Consider the following 20,525-nt stretch of genomic DNA (forward strand, 5'->3'; position numbering starts at 1 on the left):
CAGTTCGATGTCAGGCGGTTTTGATGACGATTGTTCTATAGTTTAGTTGTAACTTTCACATGGTTGTAGGAGGACGATACCGCATTTACCTACCCGCCATCCTGACTGGAAGTCTCATTGGTTGATTCTTGTATGTGCCCTGACTGAGGATCAAGCCCATGACCTTGACTTACTGGGACTGCACTCTAACCAAATGAGCTACCCAGCCAGGGCTCAATTATGTTCCTGTTTTAGAAGAAGAAAGTATAGTTTTGTCCAAATCACACAGTAAAAGTAGCAGAATCACATTTCAACTCAGGTAATCTGACTCCAGAGCCCTTTCCTTTGACTAATGTACTAAAATGCTTTTCCCTGTTCTCTTATTTCCCAAACTGTGTGTCTGGACCGCCAGGGTTGCTGTGGGGTGTTTAAAAATTTTGAGGGAAACACAATGCTATCTCTTGGGCACTATAGACTATTGGCTCGACGTGGCTTAACATTTCATCACTGGCTCACACTCCATTTCTCTCGATGACCAATCTTTGCAAAGCTAGATTTTTAGTGGTGTTGTGAAAAAAGCACGTGTCAGCCCTGGCTGGTGTGTTCAGTGGTTAGAGTACTGGCCCACACACTGATGAGTCATGGGTTGGATTCCCGACATGTACCTGGTCGGGGTCGTGTGGGAGGCACCCAGTCAATGTGTCTTCTCTCATAGCTCTCTTCTCTCTCTCTCCCTCTCCCTCCTTCTCCCTCCATTCCACTGTCTCTAAAAATCAGTGGAAAAAATATCCTCAGGTAAGGATTTACAACAAGGACAACAAAAAAGCAAGGGTCACAAACACAACATTAATACAGGACAAGAAATGCAGGTGGCAGTCTCCTGTTCCCAGATTTGAGAAGTGTGCAGTGCCCAATAGGCACACATATCCCATTAGTAAGTAATAGCGGTTACATGACATAAAAGTATTATTTTTTAAATTTACTTGTATTATTTCTTCAAATACTAAACTGTTAAATAAATACTTAAGTTGTTTGGACTGAGCTACGTAATGTATCAGACTGTTAGGTGTTTCTTTTGGCCTAGGGGTGCCATGAAAACCTTTCAGAGACACTGTGTGAACTGAGAAAGTATAAACACATTTCTGCAGGTGTAGAGAAGAGCATTTAGAATTCATTTGGCCTGAGATAAGAAATCAATAAGTAATTGTTCTTACTGTTATATCAATGCTGAGGTGTTAATGACTTCATAGTAATTCTCACAGGAGTGAGAATTTGATTTGAATTGAACTTGGGAAGGCTGATAGTAACCCAAAGGAGCGCCTGATAAGAGATATTTGGACATTATTCTGTTTCTAAATTAAATTATGTAGGTAGATGTCTTAAAATTATGACCTGGGTAAAATGCATTCCTGCATTAATCTGATCTGATTACAGTGATACCTGTCTTACAGGTTTGTTGTGCAGGTGAAATGAGTAAGCTAAAGACCACTGCCTGGTGCATAATAAGCAATCAGTGAAAGCTGAATATTGTTAATATTTATCATTATTATTATTATCTGTTTTTATTTATCATTTATCATTATCATCATCATTACCACCACCACCACCTTCTCTGAAGACACATCCCCCCACTAGCACAGCACAATTCTTTTTTTTTTATCCTCACTCGACATTTTTCCATTTTTTTGTTCAGATAGAGTGGGAGAGAGAGGAAGAGAGAGAGAGAGAGAGAGAGAGAGAGAGAGAAACATCGACATGAAAGGGACACATCGAGTGGCTGCCACCCGCACGACCAACCAGGGCCAGGGACAAACTGCAACCGAGGTACATGCCCTTAGCGGGAACCGAACCCGGGTCTCTCTGGACCGCAGGCCGATGCTCTAACCGCTGAGCCAAACCGGCCAGGGCCTCAGCAGAATTCTTAACCCATCATGAAACGTGGACACAAAACATGTTTGTTAGTTTTGGACAGGTTAAGGAATCTAGGATGCCCCTGGAGTCCCAGTCCTGTTTAGGCTCATCTTTAATGGCAAGCGAGGGCTTCCCCTATAAGTCCTTTGAGCCCGGATTTTACCAAAGACTGATCTGATAGGCACTTCCCCAACTCTCCTTAGCCCTAGTTCTACACCTGTTTGGAACAACCTCTAGGGAAACTTTGGGGACAACTTAAATTTTTCTTTCTTTTAGCTGATGGATTAAAATTTTTCTTTTCTTACCTGTCTTGGTATTAATGATAGCTGTGTTCTTGATTATTTTTATCATAAATTAATATGCTTAGTTTATAAAATCTCTTACTGGGAAAATCACCTCTTAATAACATTTGTAAAATAGCACTTTGTAGTATGGAGTCATTTGTTTGGTCTCTTCAGTTCATAAAGTACTTTCATGTCTGTTATGTTCATTTTTGTGACATTTCCCAAAAGATCTAGACAGGGCAGATAGTATCTTCATTTCATGGATGAAGAAATCGAGATCAGAAAGATACGTGACTCGCTGTGGGGCGCGTGGCCACGTTGGAGCCATCCAGGCTGGGAATCACACGTTTCTGATTTCTAATTCTGTGCCCTTCTTATGATCCTGTGCTCTGCAACCTTCTGCTTCAAACCCCCAAATTGGGACCAGAACATGGATGACTCAGAACTCCTGAGGTCAATTCTGGGTTCCATCTTTTGACCTTGGGAAAATCTGTTTACTTCTCTGAATCTTTATCTCTTCATTTGTCGAATTAGATAATAACATTTCTGTAATTTTCCTGTGGGGTTGTAATTAGTGTTGGAACCAAGATTCAGAACCATGAATGGGATAACATATAACAAGAACCATGTTATCTGGTTCTTGAGTTTATGCTCCTAACTGTGAGTTACACTAACTCTTGCCATCATAAGGGGATAAAATAAACTTTAAACGTTAGTGTGTGGACCAGGCCAAATGTATTTTGGGGTGTAGTGACTACCAGCCTTCACTCCCTGCTCTAACTGGAGCTTCAAAAGTAACTCAAGGCTTCAGAGCTCTGGAGAATGGGGTTAAGTTAAATGTTCACTGATGAAATGACCTGTGTTGTCATTCAAAATGTAAATGCAACATTGGAAAAAAAGGCTGATTTTTTTTTTTAGAAATGTCTTTGTTTTAAAATGTTTTTTATAAAGTGTCTAAAAATTCTTTCTTTTTTTTTCTTTTTCTTACAGCACTGGGAGGTGTTCAAAAAAGTAACAGAAGTTTTCATTTTAGTTCCTGCACTACTTGGTCTCAAAGGGAACTTGGAAATGACACTGGCATCCAGATTATCCACTGCAGTAAGTTCTTTCCTACCTCAAAGTGCGTGTGTTACCTACGCTGTTCCTATTACGGAGAACGTGTGTCAGGAAAAAATTATTTTCCTGTCTATCTGATAAATTTCCGGACCTCAGGGCTATGCTAAGTATTTCTGCCTGATATGATACCCTGAGAGTTCTCTGGGTTGTCTGATCTGAAAATTATAGGCCTTCCTTTGTCCTGAGAAGTAGTAGTATACTTGCCTCCCTTAATTCCAGGGCATTCTGGCAATTGTCATCAGTGCTTAAGACATGGGACAAGTCAGATATTGAGGTTCTTTATGAGTTGATGGTTGGTTAATTGGTATTTAAACTTTTTGTGATCATAAAAGTAATACCTGTTTATTGTAAAAACTGAAGAAAAGGGAAAAAAGTATAAGAAAGAAAATTTGAAACTACAAATTCTTCACCTATACATAATCACTATTACTGCTTTGGTATAGATCCTTCTATATACTTACCCGTAGGTATATCACAATATAGATGCATACTGTATATTCTAAAAGAGGTCTAGAATCATATGTATTTTTTTTTTTTTTAATCCTCACCCAAGGACATTTTTCCATTTTTTGTTCAGATAGAGTGGGAGGGAGAGAGAGGAAGAAAGAGAGAGAGAAACATCAACGTGAAAGGGACACATCGAGTGGCTGCCACCCGCACGACCAACCAGGGCCGGGGACAAACTGCAACCGAGGTACGTGCCCTTAGCAGGAACCGAACCCGGGTCTCTCTAGACCACAGGCCGACACTCTAACCGCTGCGCAAAACTGGCCAGGGCTGTATTCTTTTTTATAATCCATGATATCCATTTGAAAACAGATGTATCATGATCATCTTTCCATATCAAGTGTAGACCCATACCATTATTTTATCAACTATGTACTTTTCTGGTATATAGCTCTACCACAGTTTAATCCATCATCCATTGGATATATAGGTTCTTTATAATGTTTATTTATTATAAACAATGTTTTAATGAATATTCTTATGTATACAGTTTTGCATTCTCATTTCTTTCGGGCAAATTCTAGGATTGTGATTACCATTCAGAAAAAAATGCATACTTCTAAGGCCTTAAGGTACTTACTGCAATACAGTCATCTAAAAAGGTTAGACATTTTTGAAAATACTGTCATCAGCAGAATTCTGAGTTATTTTTAGAATCCCAAAAGGACATTGTTTTCTCACTATAACATTCTTAGGGTGTTCACCATGGTAGAACCAGGTTATATTTGAAACCATGTAGCTAGTCAGTTTCACTAACACCCCCGCCCCACCCGACCCAAGCAAAAGTTTATTTAAAAAGTCACAGAGGTATAGGTGAGCCAGAAGAAGTGGGCCAGCTGGGCTGCATGGACAAAGGAAAGAAGTTACAGAGGCAAAGAAGAAGCCTTGGAGTTTAGGAGAAAGAAAGGCCATGAAAATGCGCCTGGGAAGGAGAAAGAGAAGGCTTGGGCACCCTCCAGAGAGAGTGTCCTGGGGAAAGAAGGGGGTAGGAAAAGGTGGTGGTGTCAGAGAGAGAGAGAGAGAGAGCGCGCGCGCGCGAGAGCGAGTACACGCGAAGTAGTATAGTCAGGGTCACTTCGATGAACCATATGCCCATTGAATGTTAGCCAAAAATTAACCAAGCCATCAGAGGGTATTACTAATTGCAGTGCCTTTCATATATATTTCTTTTTCTTAAAGAAGCTACAGCAAGCGAATCTATTTATGAACTAGGAAGTATTCTTTGTATCTAAAGGTGGAAGCTGAACAATTATGTTGCTGATCAGAGCAAACTCCCCACTACCCCCCCCCCCCCCAGGCAGCTGTGAGTTCCCTGTTTCTTGAGTAAAACCAGTGCTTGGAAAAGAAATGCATTAAAGTAATTTTTTTTTTTTTATTCTCACCCAGGACATTTTTGCATAGAGCGAGAGGGAGAGAGAGAGAGAGAAACATCAATGTGAGAGTGACACATCAACTGGTTGCCACCCACACAACCCCTACTGGGGTGGGGACAAACTGCAATTGAGGTACGTGCCCTTAGAGGGAACTGAACCCAGGTCTCTCTGGAGTGCGGGCCGTTGCTCTAACTGCTGAGCCCAACTGGTCAGGGCAAAGTCATGTTTTATTAACATGATTGGCTTGCTCAGTTAAAAGGAATGCTACATGTGCTCTAGGGCACTTTCCAAGCCCCTTCCCTATATATTAAAGGTCACATAGCCATACCCTGCCCAGGGCGATAATGAAGCGTGGGTATCAGTGAGCACGCAGAATGTGCCCGGACTGTGCTAGCTGCTCTACAGGGATATCTTGTAACAAGTTGTGAAATAAGCAGTTATTCCTGGTTTACTGTTATTCCCGAGGTTTAGAACAGTTGAGTCACTTTCCTGAGCTAGTACATCGTGGAATAAGCCACATTCCAGAACAATCCCTTTTACCTGCACAGGAGACCTGTACCAGACTTTATAAAACCAATAAATACCAGCAGTAACAAAAACCTAACAGTCTCCTCTGCATGGTGTGGGTGCTCTCCCAAGGTCTTGGTCTTAGTGCCCATACACAATATTTTTGGTACTTGATATTGAAAATTTTTGATATTTATATTTTTTAAAAATTACTATTTATGGATATAACCCTGTTGCTTATCTCTGTAGTTGGTGAGCTAGAGGTGATGCTGGGGGATATCAGCTAGTCGTTAAGGTGAGCCAAACCTCACAGAATAGAATTACTTGGCTGAATTGACTTTAGCCTATACTTTTGCATATCATCTTTATAATCACACTCCTTGGGTTGGACATGCACCCAGTGATGGCATTGTCTGCCTTCAGGAGGAGGCCCTGGCATTGGATTCCAGGCCATTTGGTCAGGGAACTGTGTGGTCCCCAGTATCTGGAGCATGGCCCTGAAGGGCATGAGGCACCGGCTGCGAGTGGGCACACCGCTTGGGCCATATGCACCCCTCACCCAGTGTGGTGGGGCAGAGCCAAAGGAGGGCCAATGGGGGCCCTCTCAGCCATGGGTCTCAGAGCCGGGCCCCTCTTATCAGATTTAGAGTACTACTGAGTCTAGATTCCGGGAGTGAAAAACTTCTCTTAGCCTAAGGAAAATTACATGACATAGAAGAGCTGTTGAAGCTGCCTTGTGATGTAGTTTTGCAAAATATTAAAATAAGATGAGGAGAAGATATATATTAAAAAGGGCTGCGGGAGCAAAATAGCCTTAATATTGTACTCTGAGGTAACAATAATGGGACTTACTAATATAACCTGTGGCTGCTAATAGAGAATGCGGTTTTTCTACTGCAGCTTTCTTAAGTCACCAAAGAGATAGATGTACCTTGAAGCATGCAGGTATTTCTTACATGATGTCTACTATAAAAGTCCTATCATTCTGCTCTTGAGAAGGTACTAAAGTCGGCATGGGTGCAATGAAAGCTGAGATACACATGGAAATTCTGTGTTTGTATGTGTGTGTGTGTGCCCGCGCATGTCTTAGAAGCCAGTTACATTGCTCCATTGTTACACTTTCAGGTTCAAAGATTAAAAGACAAAACTTTCTCAACTGATCATGTGAAGCACTAAGTATGTGTAAAATTATTAAAATAAATTTAAAAATATATGTTAGGGCAACAATCTTAGACTCATCTGAAAATATTTAGAGTCATCATCAATCAGTGTGCAAAGTGTTAGTCTGTGAAATTACTTCAATGTAACTGCATCATCACTATCAACCAAATCTTCAAACCTAGGAATCAAAGAGGAGAAACGTCTTTTATCTTATAAAATACTACATGAGAGGAAAGAGAGCCTAATAACTTGGTAACACCATGATTCTCAGCAGTGTCCAGATTGGCGAAACTAGCCCCATGCAGCCTTGCTTCTCTCATGACTTCATTTGAAGGTGGGCATTTATACAGTATTGAAAATAGGAAGTCTGGTAATCACAGGATCAGTCTAGCAGCTCTCAGTGCTAAGAAATTATTTCTAGAAAATTTGATAATAAAATGGTATTGCAGTTTTAAAAATTTGGTTAAGTTTCATATTTTTCTAGTATCCCAGAAACTCATTATCTAATGATGATATTTGGTGTCACTGAATATTGATTTGAACACTTGGCCATCTGGCATCCAGCTGGAGTGTACATCCAGTATACCTTTGGCTTTTGTCTTGAACAAAACTGTTCTTTAGTTTACTAAGGTTTTCAGAGTTAATTACATACATGTGTTCTATCTGTCATCTCTTCCCCATGATCTATATGTATATTATATATATATATTTTAAATCAATTAATTTGTTTTGAGAGGGGAAGAGCAAGAAAGAAATATTGATTTGTTGTTCCACTTATTTATGGGTTTGTTGGTTGATTCTTTTCCTGACTGGGGATTGAACCTGCAACCTTGTTGTATAGGGACAACACTCTAACCAACCGAGCTACCTGGCCAGAACAATACACGTGCACTATGTTTTGTTTTTTTTAATCCTCACCCAAGGACATTTTGCATTTACCTTCAGATAGAGAGGGAGGGAGAGACGGAGAGAAACATCAATGTGAGAGAGACACATTGACTGGTTGCCACCCGCATGACCCCAACCGGGGCTGGGGACAAACTGCAACCGAGGTACGTGCTCTTAGTGGGAACCAAACCTGGGACTCTCTAGTCCACGGGCCGATGCTCTAACTGCTGAGCCAAATGGGCCAGGGCACGTGTATTATGTTTTAAGAACTGGTGGATCACCTAGATAGAACCATTGCAATGCAAGAGGCTTTTTGGCAGGAGATGAGAATAAAGAAGAGGTCTTTGAAAACAAAAGTGACAACATTTAGGGGAGAAGAAGGTTATTAGAATGAGAGAAAAAAGTGGCTCTAGTTCATTTTGTTAAAAAAATGAACTTTGTTTTGATAAATATAGTCAAGCATACAAGCACTAAGCAACTTGATAACTTTGCCAAGAAAACCAAAATTTTGGCTAGCTTACCTCAAAGAAAATATTTCTAAAAGCAACATTCTCAAGCATTATCCAGCGTTTGTTTAGATTCAAATAAAAGATTAAACATGCCAATCCACTTTGAAATAGGCCATGCTGTAGGGAATATGGTTAAAAAATGTATGTGCTGCAAATAAAAGTCTGTTTAATTTGATCACATTACCATTAAAACTGAATAAAAGAAAATTTACTCTTAATTGAAAAATTTGAACTTTGGTTGTTTTGACATCTATGTTTTATACGAGATATTTTCCTCCGAAGTCTGGCCATGTTTGTTCGTCTGTTTATAGTTAAGAGTAGTTCCAAAGCTGATTAGAAGCTCAGAACATGGAGGGGCTTATTCGTGGCCTCTGCTGCCAAGTGAGCTTGTCTGGTTCTTCTTTGGGGAGGGGCGGTGGCGTCGCTGTCTTCCATAGGTCAAGAATGGTGTCACTGATTAGAAGATATTTGAGCCATAAACTAAAGGAATCATTCAGTTCTGTAAGCAATTAAGACACCATAGACTTCCGGTCAGGATGGCGGGTAGGTAAACGGGGTATCACGTCCTCCCACAACGACAGCAAAGTTACAACTAAACTACAGAACAACCATCATTCAAAGCCGCTGAAATCGAGCTGAATGAAAGTCCTACAACAAAATTAAATAAGAAGCCACATTGACACTGGTAGGAGGGGCGGAGGCACAGAGGGGCTGGTCCCACACCCACGTGTGGCGGATAAAAATCAGGAGGACACCTCGTCTGGGAAGGTCCTCCCTGAGGACAGAGGGGTCCCCACCCCACACCAGGTGCCCCGCTCAGGGTTCCAGTGCCAGGAAGAGAATCCCCATCACTTCTGGCTGGAAAACCAGCGGGAACTGAGGCTCAGGGAGACTGAGGCGGCTGGAGCCCCAGGCAGCTCCTTAAAGGGCCCGCGCACGGACTTAGCGGACTCTCTCCCTCTAAGCTTGGAGGGGAGGCAGCTCCAGGGGCACCAGAGACATACAGGGAAGACCTGAGCTGTTTGGCATTGGAGCGAGGGCTGGAGAGGGGGCTTTCTCCTGGACAAACGTGCTGTCAGAGGCCTTTGTTCCTTAGGTGAGCCCTTCCCTGGGGCAGCAGACAGCCGCCATATCTGGGACACCAGCAACCTGGCTCACACTGGTAGCCCCGCCCTGCTGACTCCCTGAGGCCCCGCCCCACCCAACTTTCAGGCCCACCCAAGCTGTTGCCACTTGCTTAACCATAGGATTGGCCGGTCTTGGATCCTGCTTCAGGTTTTCCTAAATTCTTTCAAACAAGCAGCATCGGGTCTCAGCGAGCCCCATACCTCTCATTAAGTAATACACAGACACAAACACAGGGAGGCAGCCAAAATGAGGATACAAAGAAACAGGTCTCAAATGAAAGAACAGAACAAAACCCCAGGAAAAGAACTAAGCGAAATGGAGATAAGCAACCTAACAGATGCAGAGTTCAAAACACTGCTTATAAGGATGCTTAATGAACTTATTGAGAACCTCAGCAAACTTAGTGTGGGCCTCAAGAGCATAAAAAAGGACCAGTCAGAAATGAAGGATGCACAATCAGAAATAAAGGATGCACTAACTGAATAAAGAATAATTTACACAGATTCAATAACGGAGTAGGTAAAGCCAAGAAGCAAACCATCGATTTGGAATATAAGGAAGCAAAAAATGCCCAATCAGAACAGCATAAAGAAAACAGAATCCAAAAAAATGAGGACAGTGTAAGGAGTCTCTGGGACAACTTCAAGTGTGCCAACATTCGCATCTTGGGGGTGCCAGAAGAAGAGAGAGAACAAGAAATCAAAAACCTATTTGAAACAATAATGGCAGAAAACTTCCCTAACTTGGTGAAAGAAACAGACATACACGTCCAGGAAGCACAGTTAGTCCCAAACAAGATGAACCCTAAGAGGTCCACACCAAGAAACATCATCATCAAAATGCAAAAGGTTCAAGACAAAGAGAGAATCTTAAAAGCAGCAAGAGAAAAGTAGTTAGTTACTTACAAGGGAGTTCCCCTAAGACTGTCAGCTGATTTCTCAAAAGAAACTTTACAGGCCCGAAGGGAGAGGCAAGAAATATTCAGAGTGATGAAAAACAAGAACCTACAACCAAGATTACTCTATCCTGCAAAGCTGTCATTTAGAATCGATGGCATATAAAGAGTTTCCCAGACAAGGAAAAGCTAAAGGAGTTCATCACCACCAAACCATTATTATATGAAATGTTGAAGGGTCTTCTTGAAGAAAAAGATAAAAAATATGAACAAACAAAATGGCAATGGAGAGGAAGGAAAGAAGGATGGAAGGGAGGGAGGGAGGAGTTGGCAAATAAAAAAATGGCAATGAGTACATACCTATCAACAATTGAATCTACAAACAAAATGAACAAGCAGAACAGAAACATTCTCATAGATACAGAGAACATTTTGTTGGTTGCCAGATGGGATGGGGGTTGGGGGAATGGGTGAAAAAGGTGAAGGGATTAAGAGGTACAAATTGGTTGCTAGACTGACAAACCTCAAAGGGAAGGGGGGTTGGGGGATGGGAAGAAATAAACCAGAGAACTTATGTGCATATATGCATAACCAATAGACACAGACAACAGTGTGGGGAAAGGCAGGAGGAGGAGGTCAATGGGGGAAAAATGAGGAACATCTGTAAGGCATTCAACAATAAAGACAAGTTAAAAAAAAAAAAAAAAAAAAGACACCATAGACTAGGTGCATATACCATGTTATCATAGCTTGTTGCCATGAGTTATTACTTTTTCCATATACTGATTTGTTAACTTTTATTTTTTGAGGCTCTTTGGGGTAGAGATGTCCCAGGCAGTGCCAAAGGCCAGCAGCAGGACTGTTGTTGGTATGTTAGACCAGTGGTTTTCAAAGTATGTTCTTCTGACAGCAGTGTCCGCCACTTGTTAGAAATGCAGCTTCTCGGCCCCACTCCAAAGCTACTGAGTCAGAAATTCGGGGGGTTTGGTTCAGCAATCTGTATGTTTTCTTTTTACTCTTCACCTGAAGATATGTTTCTTTTGATTTTTAGAGAGAGGAAGGGAGAGAGAGAGAAAGAGAGGGAGAGAGAGAGAGAAAGAAACAGAAGCATCAATCGGTTGCCTCCCATACGCACCTTGACTAGGGGATTGAACCTACAGTCTTTTAATGTACACGACAATGCTCCAACCAACTGCGCCACACCGGCCAGGGCAACAATCTAACAGGCTCTCCAGATGATTCTGATTCCCATGAAAACTTTGAGAACCACTGTGGTAGATGAACAGCATGGAGGCCAGTAGGTCTAGGACCCAATGAGAGAGGGGTAGATCACAGGGGATGAGATTGTTTTGTGGCCATTGCAGGGACTTGGGCTCTTGTGTGATTGGAAGGTTTTGAACAGAGGAATGATGAGATCTGATAGGTATTTTTAACAAATTATTTTGACTGTTGTGTTGAGACAGGGTTATAGGGGGCCAAGGACTGAAGCCTACAGACAAGTTGAGATGACATTTGGCTTGGACCAGGATGGTAGTGAGACATAGCTGGAGTCCAGAACTTATTTTCAGAGACAGATGACCGAATTGGCAGATGAAACAGCTAAAAGACCAGGAGTAGCCACTTGATTTTTTTCCTGGATTTCAGAAGGGTAAAAGTAAACATATTAGTAGATGGAGAAGTAGTCACTTGTGGCATCAAGCTGTGATAATATGGTATATTCATCTGGTTTATGGTGTTGTCATTGATTAGAGAATTTGATCTTGTTTGCTAGGCAGAGTCCTACTATTTTTATAGCATGCTGCAGAGTGATTAGCAGCTGTACTCCAGTGTTGATGCTCTGGCCCCTGATAGAGCAACTCCAGATTAATGGCTTCTTTTTTATTTATTTTTTTAATTCTCACCCGAAGACATTTTTTTGATATTTTGTTCAGATAGAGTATGAGGGAGAGAAAGAGAGAGAAACATCGATGTGAAAGGGACACATTGAGGGGTTGTCACCCACATGACCCAACCAGGGCCGGGACAAACTGCAACTGAGGTACGTGCCCTTAGTGGCAACCGAACCCAGGTCTCTCCCAACTGCAGGTCGACACTCTAACCGCTGAGAAAAACCGGCCAGGGCCTTTTTTTATTATTTTTTTAATCCTCACCCGAGGATATTTTTCTATTGATTTACAGACAGAGTGGGAGGGAGTGACTGAGAGAGAGAAACACTGATGTGAGAGACACATCAATAGGTTGCCTTCTGCATGACCCCAACCAGGGCCTGGGATTGAACCTGCAACCCAGGTACATGCCCTTGACAGGAATCGAACCTGAAACCCTTCAGTCTGCAGGCCAGTGCTCCAACTGCTGAGCCAATCTGGCCAGGAATTAATGGCTTTTTTTTTTTTTTTTAATGGCTTTTTAATAGCAAAATCCCCACAGTCTCACTCTCTATAGACTCTTCACTGAGAGTTCTCTCCTTGACATTTAGATTACCCTCAACTTTGAGGCCTCACACTCTCCTCATTCTCCCACCTCTTTCATTGCTGCTGCTTAGACTACTTTTTTCATTTCTTTTTCCTTGCTTGTCCTTTTGACTTGAGGTTTCCTTAGTTTTAGTACTTTGTTCTAAGTGTACTCGGTCAGTAATTTCATATAGTTCAACGTTGCTCATGCGTTGCTCAAACCTGTCTCCCGTCTCTTTCCTGAGCTCCAGACTGAATTTTCTATTTACTTATTTTTTATTTTTCAATTGTAATTTACTTTCAATACTATTTTGTATTGGTTTCAGGTGTACAGCATGGTTAGACAACCATATACTTTACAAAGTGTTCCCCCTGATAGTTCCAGTAGCCACCGGGCCCGGTGCAGTTACTACAGTATTATTTACCATGTTCCCCACGCTGTATTTTACATCCCCTCGACTGTTGTAAATACCAATCTGTACTTCTCAATCCCTTCGCGTGCTTCACCTAATCCCCCACCCCACCTTCACCAGGCCACTTGAGAGCTGAATTTTCAATGGTCTGCACCACTCACTACGTTCAGAACTAAACTTATGTTGTCTCTTTCTCCAGCCAGTCTCTTTTACCTGTATTTCTTATCAGTTTATTAACACAGCCAATCACCTCATATCTCCTCTCCATCTAGTTGTCTAGACTGTCAGTTCCACAATGAATCCCTCTTCCCTTTCTCTGATGCCCTACCTGCCACAGGTTAACCTGGCTGCCTGTTGTCCCGTTGGAACTGCTGTGGCTGATTCCTAACTGTACGCCCTGGGGAAGGGTGAATGGGTGTAATGATTTTTTTAATTTAAAACAAGCACTATTTGGTAATCGGCCTTTTCATCTATGTGTAAAAATAATCATTTTTAAAATTTTATAGTTTTCCTACATAGTATTATCTTTCACTTGTTAAAGTAGGAGTAAAAATAATTTTATCTATAGAAGGCCAATCTATACTTAATTTTTTTTGCTCTATTAAAGGGTCTTTTCTCATTTTTATGATTATCTGTAGGAGAATCAAGATAAATGAGCTTATAGGATTAAAGGAAGGCCTTGGGAAAGTATAAAGATAAAGAACTTAAAACAAGATCAGATACAGCTTACTCCCTCAATCCCCTGAAGGTTAATTGTCCTTAAAACTGGTCATTTTATAAAGCTATAGATTAAATGTTCACAGATAAAAAGATATGTTGAGCCCTGGCTGGTGTGGCTTAGCGGTTAGAGCATCGGCCTGCAGACCACAGAGACCCTGGTTCGGTTCCCGCTAAGGGCATGTACCTTGGTTGCAGTTTGTCCCTGGCCCTGGTTGGGTTTTGCAGGTGGCAACCACTCGACGTGTCCCTTTCACATCGATGTTTCTCTCTCTTTCCCTCCCACTCTATCTGAACAAAAAATGGAAAAATATCCTTGGGTGAGGATTAAAAAAAAAAGATATGTCGATAAAAAAGGTTTCCTATTTTAACAAGGGAAATTAAATAATGATGAATCCAAATCAACTTTATTTGGCCCTCTTACTTGAGTCAACATTTATCTGTGCACTGGCCAGATGGCTCAGCTGGTTGCAGTGTCGTCCTGTATACCAGAAAGATTGCAGGTTCGATTCCCGGTCAGGGTACATACCTGAGTTATGGTTCAATCCCATGGTCAGGTCGTGTACCGGTGTGTGGGGGGGCCACCAATCAATGTTTCTCTGTCTCCGTCTCTATCTCTGTCTGTCTGTCTGTCTCTCCATTCTCTCTAAAAAGTCAGTAAAAACATATCCTCAGGTGAGGATTAAAAAAAAAATTAACTTGAATAATTTACCTGGATTTTTATCTTTTCAACAGTCGATATCTATTATAGTTGACATTGTTATAGATATATAACAGTGGTATGGAATTTGAAAATAAGCCAAGTACAGTGGTTCTATAGATTGTTGGGTTTAAGTTTTATTATCTGAGGTCTAAAATTTTCTGCTTCTGAATGCTAGATATAAAAGAGTCAAAATGGCATCCACTGTCCTAAAGATTGTATTTTCAATAAAGCCTGTAAAACTATTTTTCAGAAGCAAATTGCCTAACACAATTTGATGAGCACTTTCCCACTCTAGGCAGAATTGATTTCTGTTGCCCTGAACCTCTTCCCAGAAAACTCTTGATGCTCTGAAATTATTTTGTAACTTCTATTCTACCATTTTAATTCATTAATTTAAAAAATATGTTTGAGACCTTACTATATGCCAAGCACTGCTCTGTGTGTTAGGAAATAGCAACAAATGACATAGAGACTGTTCCTGCTGTCACTGAGCTTACATTTCGGTGGGAGGATTTGAAGAAGTTGGCAAAACCTATATCCCTAGTCATGTGAAGTTGGACTTTCAATTCAAATTGTAAAAACTTCTAAAATAAAGAGAAAGTAAAGTTCTAAATAGTGCTACTAATAATTCAGGTTTTTAGGCTTAGGAAAGAAGTATACAAATCAAGAGAGCATGAATAATTGTTATAAAACACTGAGAAATATTAATATTTGCATTTGCTGGATACTTTGCGAAGGCAGTCCCGGGTGAGGTTAGAGAACAGAATCTGTTTTCTAGATTGATACAGGAAATGTTGATGTAGCACTTACCTAATGGTCTGGAGCCAGTGAGCGAAACTCCAGTTTGACCATAGTTAGAATACCCATAAATAATAACCCTTATATATTATATTTTCCGCTTTACTCATTCACCTATCTTCCATGACCAAGCAGATGATGAATGATTGAAACCTGGCTCATTATTATATATATATTTAGTTCTCATCAGAGGATAATACTCGATTGGTTTTTAGAGAGAGAGGGAGGTGGGGAGGGAGAGGGAGAGAGAGAGATAGTGAGAGAGGGAGAGAGAGAGAGAAACATTGATGTGAGAGAGACACATCAATTGGTTGCCTCCCTCACATGCCCTAACTGGGCCAGGGATTGAACCTGCAACCCAGGTACGTGCCTTGACCAGGAATCGAACCCGAGACCTTTCAATGTGTGGGCTGACGCTCTAACCACTGAGTGACACTAGCTAGGGTAACTTAGTATTTATAATTATTGCTCATTGTTTTAAAAAATACTACCTCAGAAAAACTTGTCAGATGTGAATATTTTTTCAATCCTAAGTAATTGAAAAGTATAATTTAGTTTATAGTGTAATTAAATATTTGAATAATAGTATATTCTTCCATTTAGCAGAAAGATGTATAAACATTAATAATGAGATACATGCCCTGGCCAGTTTGGCTCAGCGGTTAAATCATCAGCCTGCAGACCAGAGAGACCTGGGTTTGGTTCCCACTAAGGGCGTGTACCTTGGTTGCAGTTTGTCCTCAGCCCCGGTTGGGGTTGTGTAGGTGGCAACTAGTCGATGTGTCTCTCTCACATGGATGTTTCTCTTTCTCTCTTCCTTCCTCTCTTCCTCCCGCTTTATCTGAAGATAAATGTAAAAATGTCCTCGGGTGAGGATAAAAAAAAAGAGAGAGAGAGATACATGATCAAAATTCATATTGATTGAACTGAATGAATTTTTTATTGTTAGCAGTGTTAGTCATGACTCAAATATAAATTATGTACATATGAATGATTTGTTTATATCTGGGTTGTTTGGTCAATAATTCTTCAAATTACATTGGTTTCATGATGTGGAATTAGATGCTAACAGCTCGAAATTATGTATTTATATTGGGCCTAAGTGCACAAAATTTGGCCTGTAGGATGCACTTGACGGTTTGGAAAATAATATCACTGGGCAGGTGGGTAGTAGTAGCTAGTACACTAACTAGTTCTTGTGAGTTGGTAATTAAGGGAAAAAAAATTCTTAAACATCTCAGGCAAGCTGAATGTAAGATGCAAGACCAGTAGTGAATTCAGAATTATATTTAAAGTGCAATGTGAGCTCATCAGATTTTCTAAAGAATTGTTTTTGACTTTAAGACTTTACATACTGTTTAAACAGAATAGAGAGCATATAGATTGCTCACTGATGCATTAAAATATCCATCTTAACAGGTAAATGTTGGGAAGATGGATTCACCCATTGAAAAGTGGAACCTAATAATTGGCAACTTGGCTTTAAAACAGGTAAGTGATACACATATTTGTTTATAGATTTTGGGTTTACAGATCTTGGGTGTTACCTATAAGAATACATTTTAGTTAAGTATACCACTTAATTTTTTCAGGGGACCCAAAACGATAATTTAGTACTGGGAGAAAGGGCTAGAATAAATAAATATCCATGATTTTGAAAGTGTTCTTTCTCTAGAAATTGATCATGTTCTTCTAAATATAAAAAATATATAATATACAAAATATTTTCTATCATAAGTGTGTAGTAGAGCCAGAATTTGAGTTAATATCTATACAAATAAATATTTAGCACTTCATTGCTTAGGTACTATTTTTCTACTTTGTTTTTTATGTAAATGCTCTTATTTAATGTAACTTAGCTCTTTTTTTTATATTATGGACAGATTTTTTTAAAGCTGAGTTTTCCTTAATTTGACAATGTTACTAGTGTTAATGTAAATGAACACATTAAATATAATTAAATATAATTATTAGTTACATATATAATTGTCATTTACATAAACACTAAACCATGAAATATATATAAATTATCTACAGTTCTTTCTTTTTTTTTTTAATCCTCACCCAAGAACATTTTTCCATTTTTTGTTCAGACAGAGTGGGAGGGAGAGAGAGGAAGAGAGAGAGAAACATTGACGTGAAAGGGACACATTGAGTGGCTGCCACCCGTACGACCAACCAGGGCCAGGGACAAACTACAACCGAGGTACACACCCCTAGTGGGAACCAAACTCGGGTCTCTCTGGACCGCAGGCTGATGCTCTAACCGCTGAGCCAAACTGGCCAGGGCTCTATAGTTCTTTCCATTCTCAGCTGAATATCTCTTTCTTTCCCTCCACCTTCTTGTATCTCCAAGATACAAGGATACAACTCCCAATACTCTAGCAAATGTGAGCTTAGGAAATGCTTACTTATCTTACTGTTAGGTCAGCTAGGACATAATGTTGAGAACATTGGTTGCAGAAAAGTAATTCATATATTGCATTTCAGAGGCAAAGAAATATAGGAATTTTTGGATAGTACACTTTTACTTTTTCTTTTTTTCAATCCTCATCTGAGGACATTTTTCTGTTTATCTGGAGAGAGAGAGAGAGAGAGAGCGGGGGGGGGGGGGAAACGTCGACTTGAGAGAGACATATTGACAGGTTGCCTCTCGCATGACCCTGTCCAGGGCCGGTGACAAACCGCAACTGAGGTACGTGCCCTTGACCAGAATTGAACCTGCAACTCATTGGTCCATGAGACAAACCGGCCAGGGCTGGATATTAGACTTTTAAAAAAAATATCCTTGCAACTACTTCTAAGATAACAGGGTTAGAGATAAGGAAATCTGGTATCTAATATTTAATTTAAGCTCTAACTTTAACCAGCTATATAACCTTTGTTAACTTACCCTTTCTGGATTTCATTTTCCTCTTCTTTTAAACAATTTTTTTTTCCTTTATTGGTTTTAGAGAGAGAGGAAGGGAGAGGGAGAGAAAGAGGTAGAAACATCAATGAGACAGAACATGGATTGGCCGTCTCCTGCATGCCCCCCACTGGGGATCGGGCCCACATCCTGGGCATGTGTCCTGACCAGGAACTGAACAGGCGACCTCTTGGTGTATGAGTTGATGCTCAGCCACTGAGCCACACTGGCTGGACCATTTCCTCTTCTTTTGAGTCACAGTATTTCATTAGAGATGTCTGGGATCCTTTTCAGCTTGAAACTGTAGGAATCTGTGCAGGGATGATAATAAAAATATATACCAACCCGTAGAATACTATAATCTACAAATACAAATTTGAAAATATACTTACTTTATCTTTTAAACATCCTAAACTCTTACCAAGCAGTATGAATTGTAGTAGAAATTATTCATCAAATTAGTGTAATAATTTCTATCTCAGCTTTTCCTGTTTCCATCCACTCACAGTCTGAGTCCTTCCCTTGTCATCCTCTCTCCCTGCAACTGGTGGTCAGTATTGGAGCCAGAGATGGCTGGGGACTCACTGATCCCAGTTGCCATGGCCTGAAGTCTGTGTCTGTCTCACTCCACCAAGGATGTATGAGGAACGGAACCCACACAGGCCCATCAGGACACACTCGGTGCCAGCTAGTGTGGCAGCACCTGGCTGGGGCCCCGTTCCCTGTGGACAGAAGCAGAGGGAGAAGAAAAGAAGGGCAGGTTGGGGGTGTCGTGCTCTCCCTGAGGCTTCATCTAGTAAAGCCTGTGGAGGAGATGAGCATGGGGAGGGAACAGGACAGGCTAGCAAAGGCTCCTCTGAGTGTCTGTCTTCAGAGGGTAGAGGCGGGGACGGATGGAAAGGTCAGAGCAGGCACACGCCCCCATGAACTGGGGTGTGTGCTCTCCTGATTATGGAATGGGATCCCACGCAGAGTACCTGTTACAGATCTCTTAACAGTGGTACAGGGAGGCTGCCTAGACAAGTGTGTATATTGTCGAATACAGCAAAGCTTCCAATCCCAGTGAAGAACCCTCGCCTCACCAGGAGGGCTGAGCCCTGCACGCAGTCTAGTTAGGCCCATGGCCCCCTTTCCCTCCCCAGCTACTCCTTGAACCCAGACTTAGCTCTTCTCTTGGATACAGTTAGGCATTTCTTTTGCAGGCTTACAGACTAGGACTTCCTTATCTCAGCTGTGTGCTTCCATTCCCATATATACATATATGTACATGCCAGCAAGTCTGTCATAGGCTCCTTAGCTCTGTATTTTATTTCCAAGAAAAACTTGGAATCACAGTGCTAGAATTGACGCTAGTAATGGATTTTATTACTGCTTTTACATATTATATTATTTACTCACCAGTGTGAAAATGCTGACATGTTGTGACACTGTACAGCCATAATGATGTTGACCGCTTGCCTCCCAGCTCTGAACCTGTGGGTGACATCAACAGGAGCTGATGGAACGCCATGGGGCGGGAGTCTGGGCTCAGGACTCGCCAGCTCTGGCTCTTCTGTTACTTTACTGTATGACGGGATTAGATCTTTCCTTTTTACCCAGAGCCCTGGATTCCAGTCCATGGGTTAGCTTCATAGAATCCGTGGGCACCCAGAAATCCTACTCAGTGCGGAATCTCATTTTCATCAGATTGTCAAAGGAGTCCATGACACAAAGGCAGTTAAGAGTCAGTAAACCAGATGATTCCCAAAGGGTTTCTTTTGTTCTGACATTTTACTAATACAATTCTAAGAGTTCCCAGTCAGTGTTACTTTTTTTTAGTTGCTAATTTTTTTTTTTTTTTTTAGTGTTGCTTTATGCCACCGCTGTGGGAAGCACTTTATATATTAATGTAATTCATTTAGATCTCAAAATAACCCTTTCAAGTTCAGTATTATTATTGTCATTTTTCAGATTAGGAACTAAAGTTTTATAGCCTTCATTACAATTGTGATTATGTGCAAGTTTATTATTTGATGTCTGTCTCTTCCACCGATCAAGAGCTCTGTGAGAGCAGGGAATAAAACTATTTTGACCACTGTTGTAGCCCAACACCAAGCATAGAGCCTGGTACATAGAAGATGCTAAGTTAATAATTGTTGTGTGAATTAATTTGAATAATTTGCCACAAAATTAGGTGGTATAGCCAGGAGCCAAACTCTTATCATTGGATCATGAAAACCCAGTCTCTAGCCAACACTGCCACTAGGGTCAGACTTTCATTTTGTGGGTTGTATACTTT

At 40.9% G+C, this 20,525-nt stretch overlaps 1 protein-coding gene across 2 annotated transcripts in view; it reads left to right on the forward strand.

Annotated features, from left to right (window-relative positions):
• The window catches only part of SLC41A2 (solute carrier family 41 member 2), a 136,906-nt gene that overhangs the window by 47,858 nt on the left and 68,523 nt on the right, over positions 1-20,525 (forward strand). For both annotated transcript variants that reach the window (XM_036252852.1, XM_036252851.1), the window contains exons 3-4: positions 3,165-3,272; positions 16,759-16,830. In XM_036252852.1, coding sequence (XP_036108745.1) covers positions 3,165-3,272; positions 16,759-16,830 — 180 coding nt within the window. The remainder of the gene's footprint in view (positions 1-3,164; positions 3,273-16,758; positions 16,831-20,525) is intronic.

This window comes from Molossus molossus, unplaced genomic scaffold, assembly GCF_014108415.1.
Source record: "Molossus molossus isolate mMolMol1 unplaced genomic scaffold, mMolMol1.p scaffold_m16_p_10, whole genome shotgun sequence".
Classification (NCBI taxonomy): domain Eukaryota; kingdom Metazoa; phylum Chordata; class Mammalia; order Chiroptera; family Molossidae; genus Molossus; species Molossus molossus.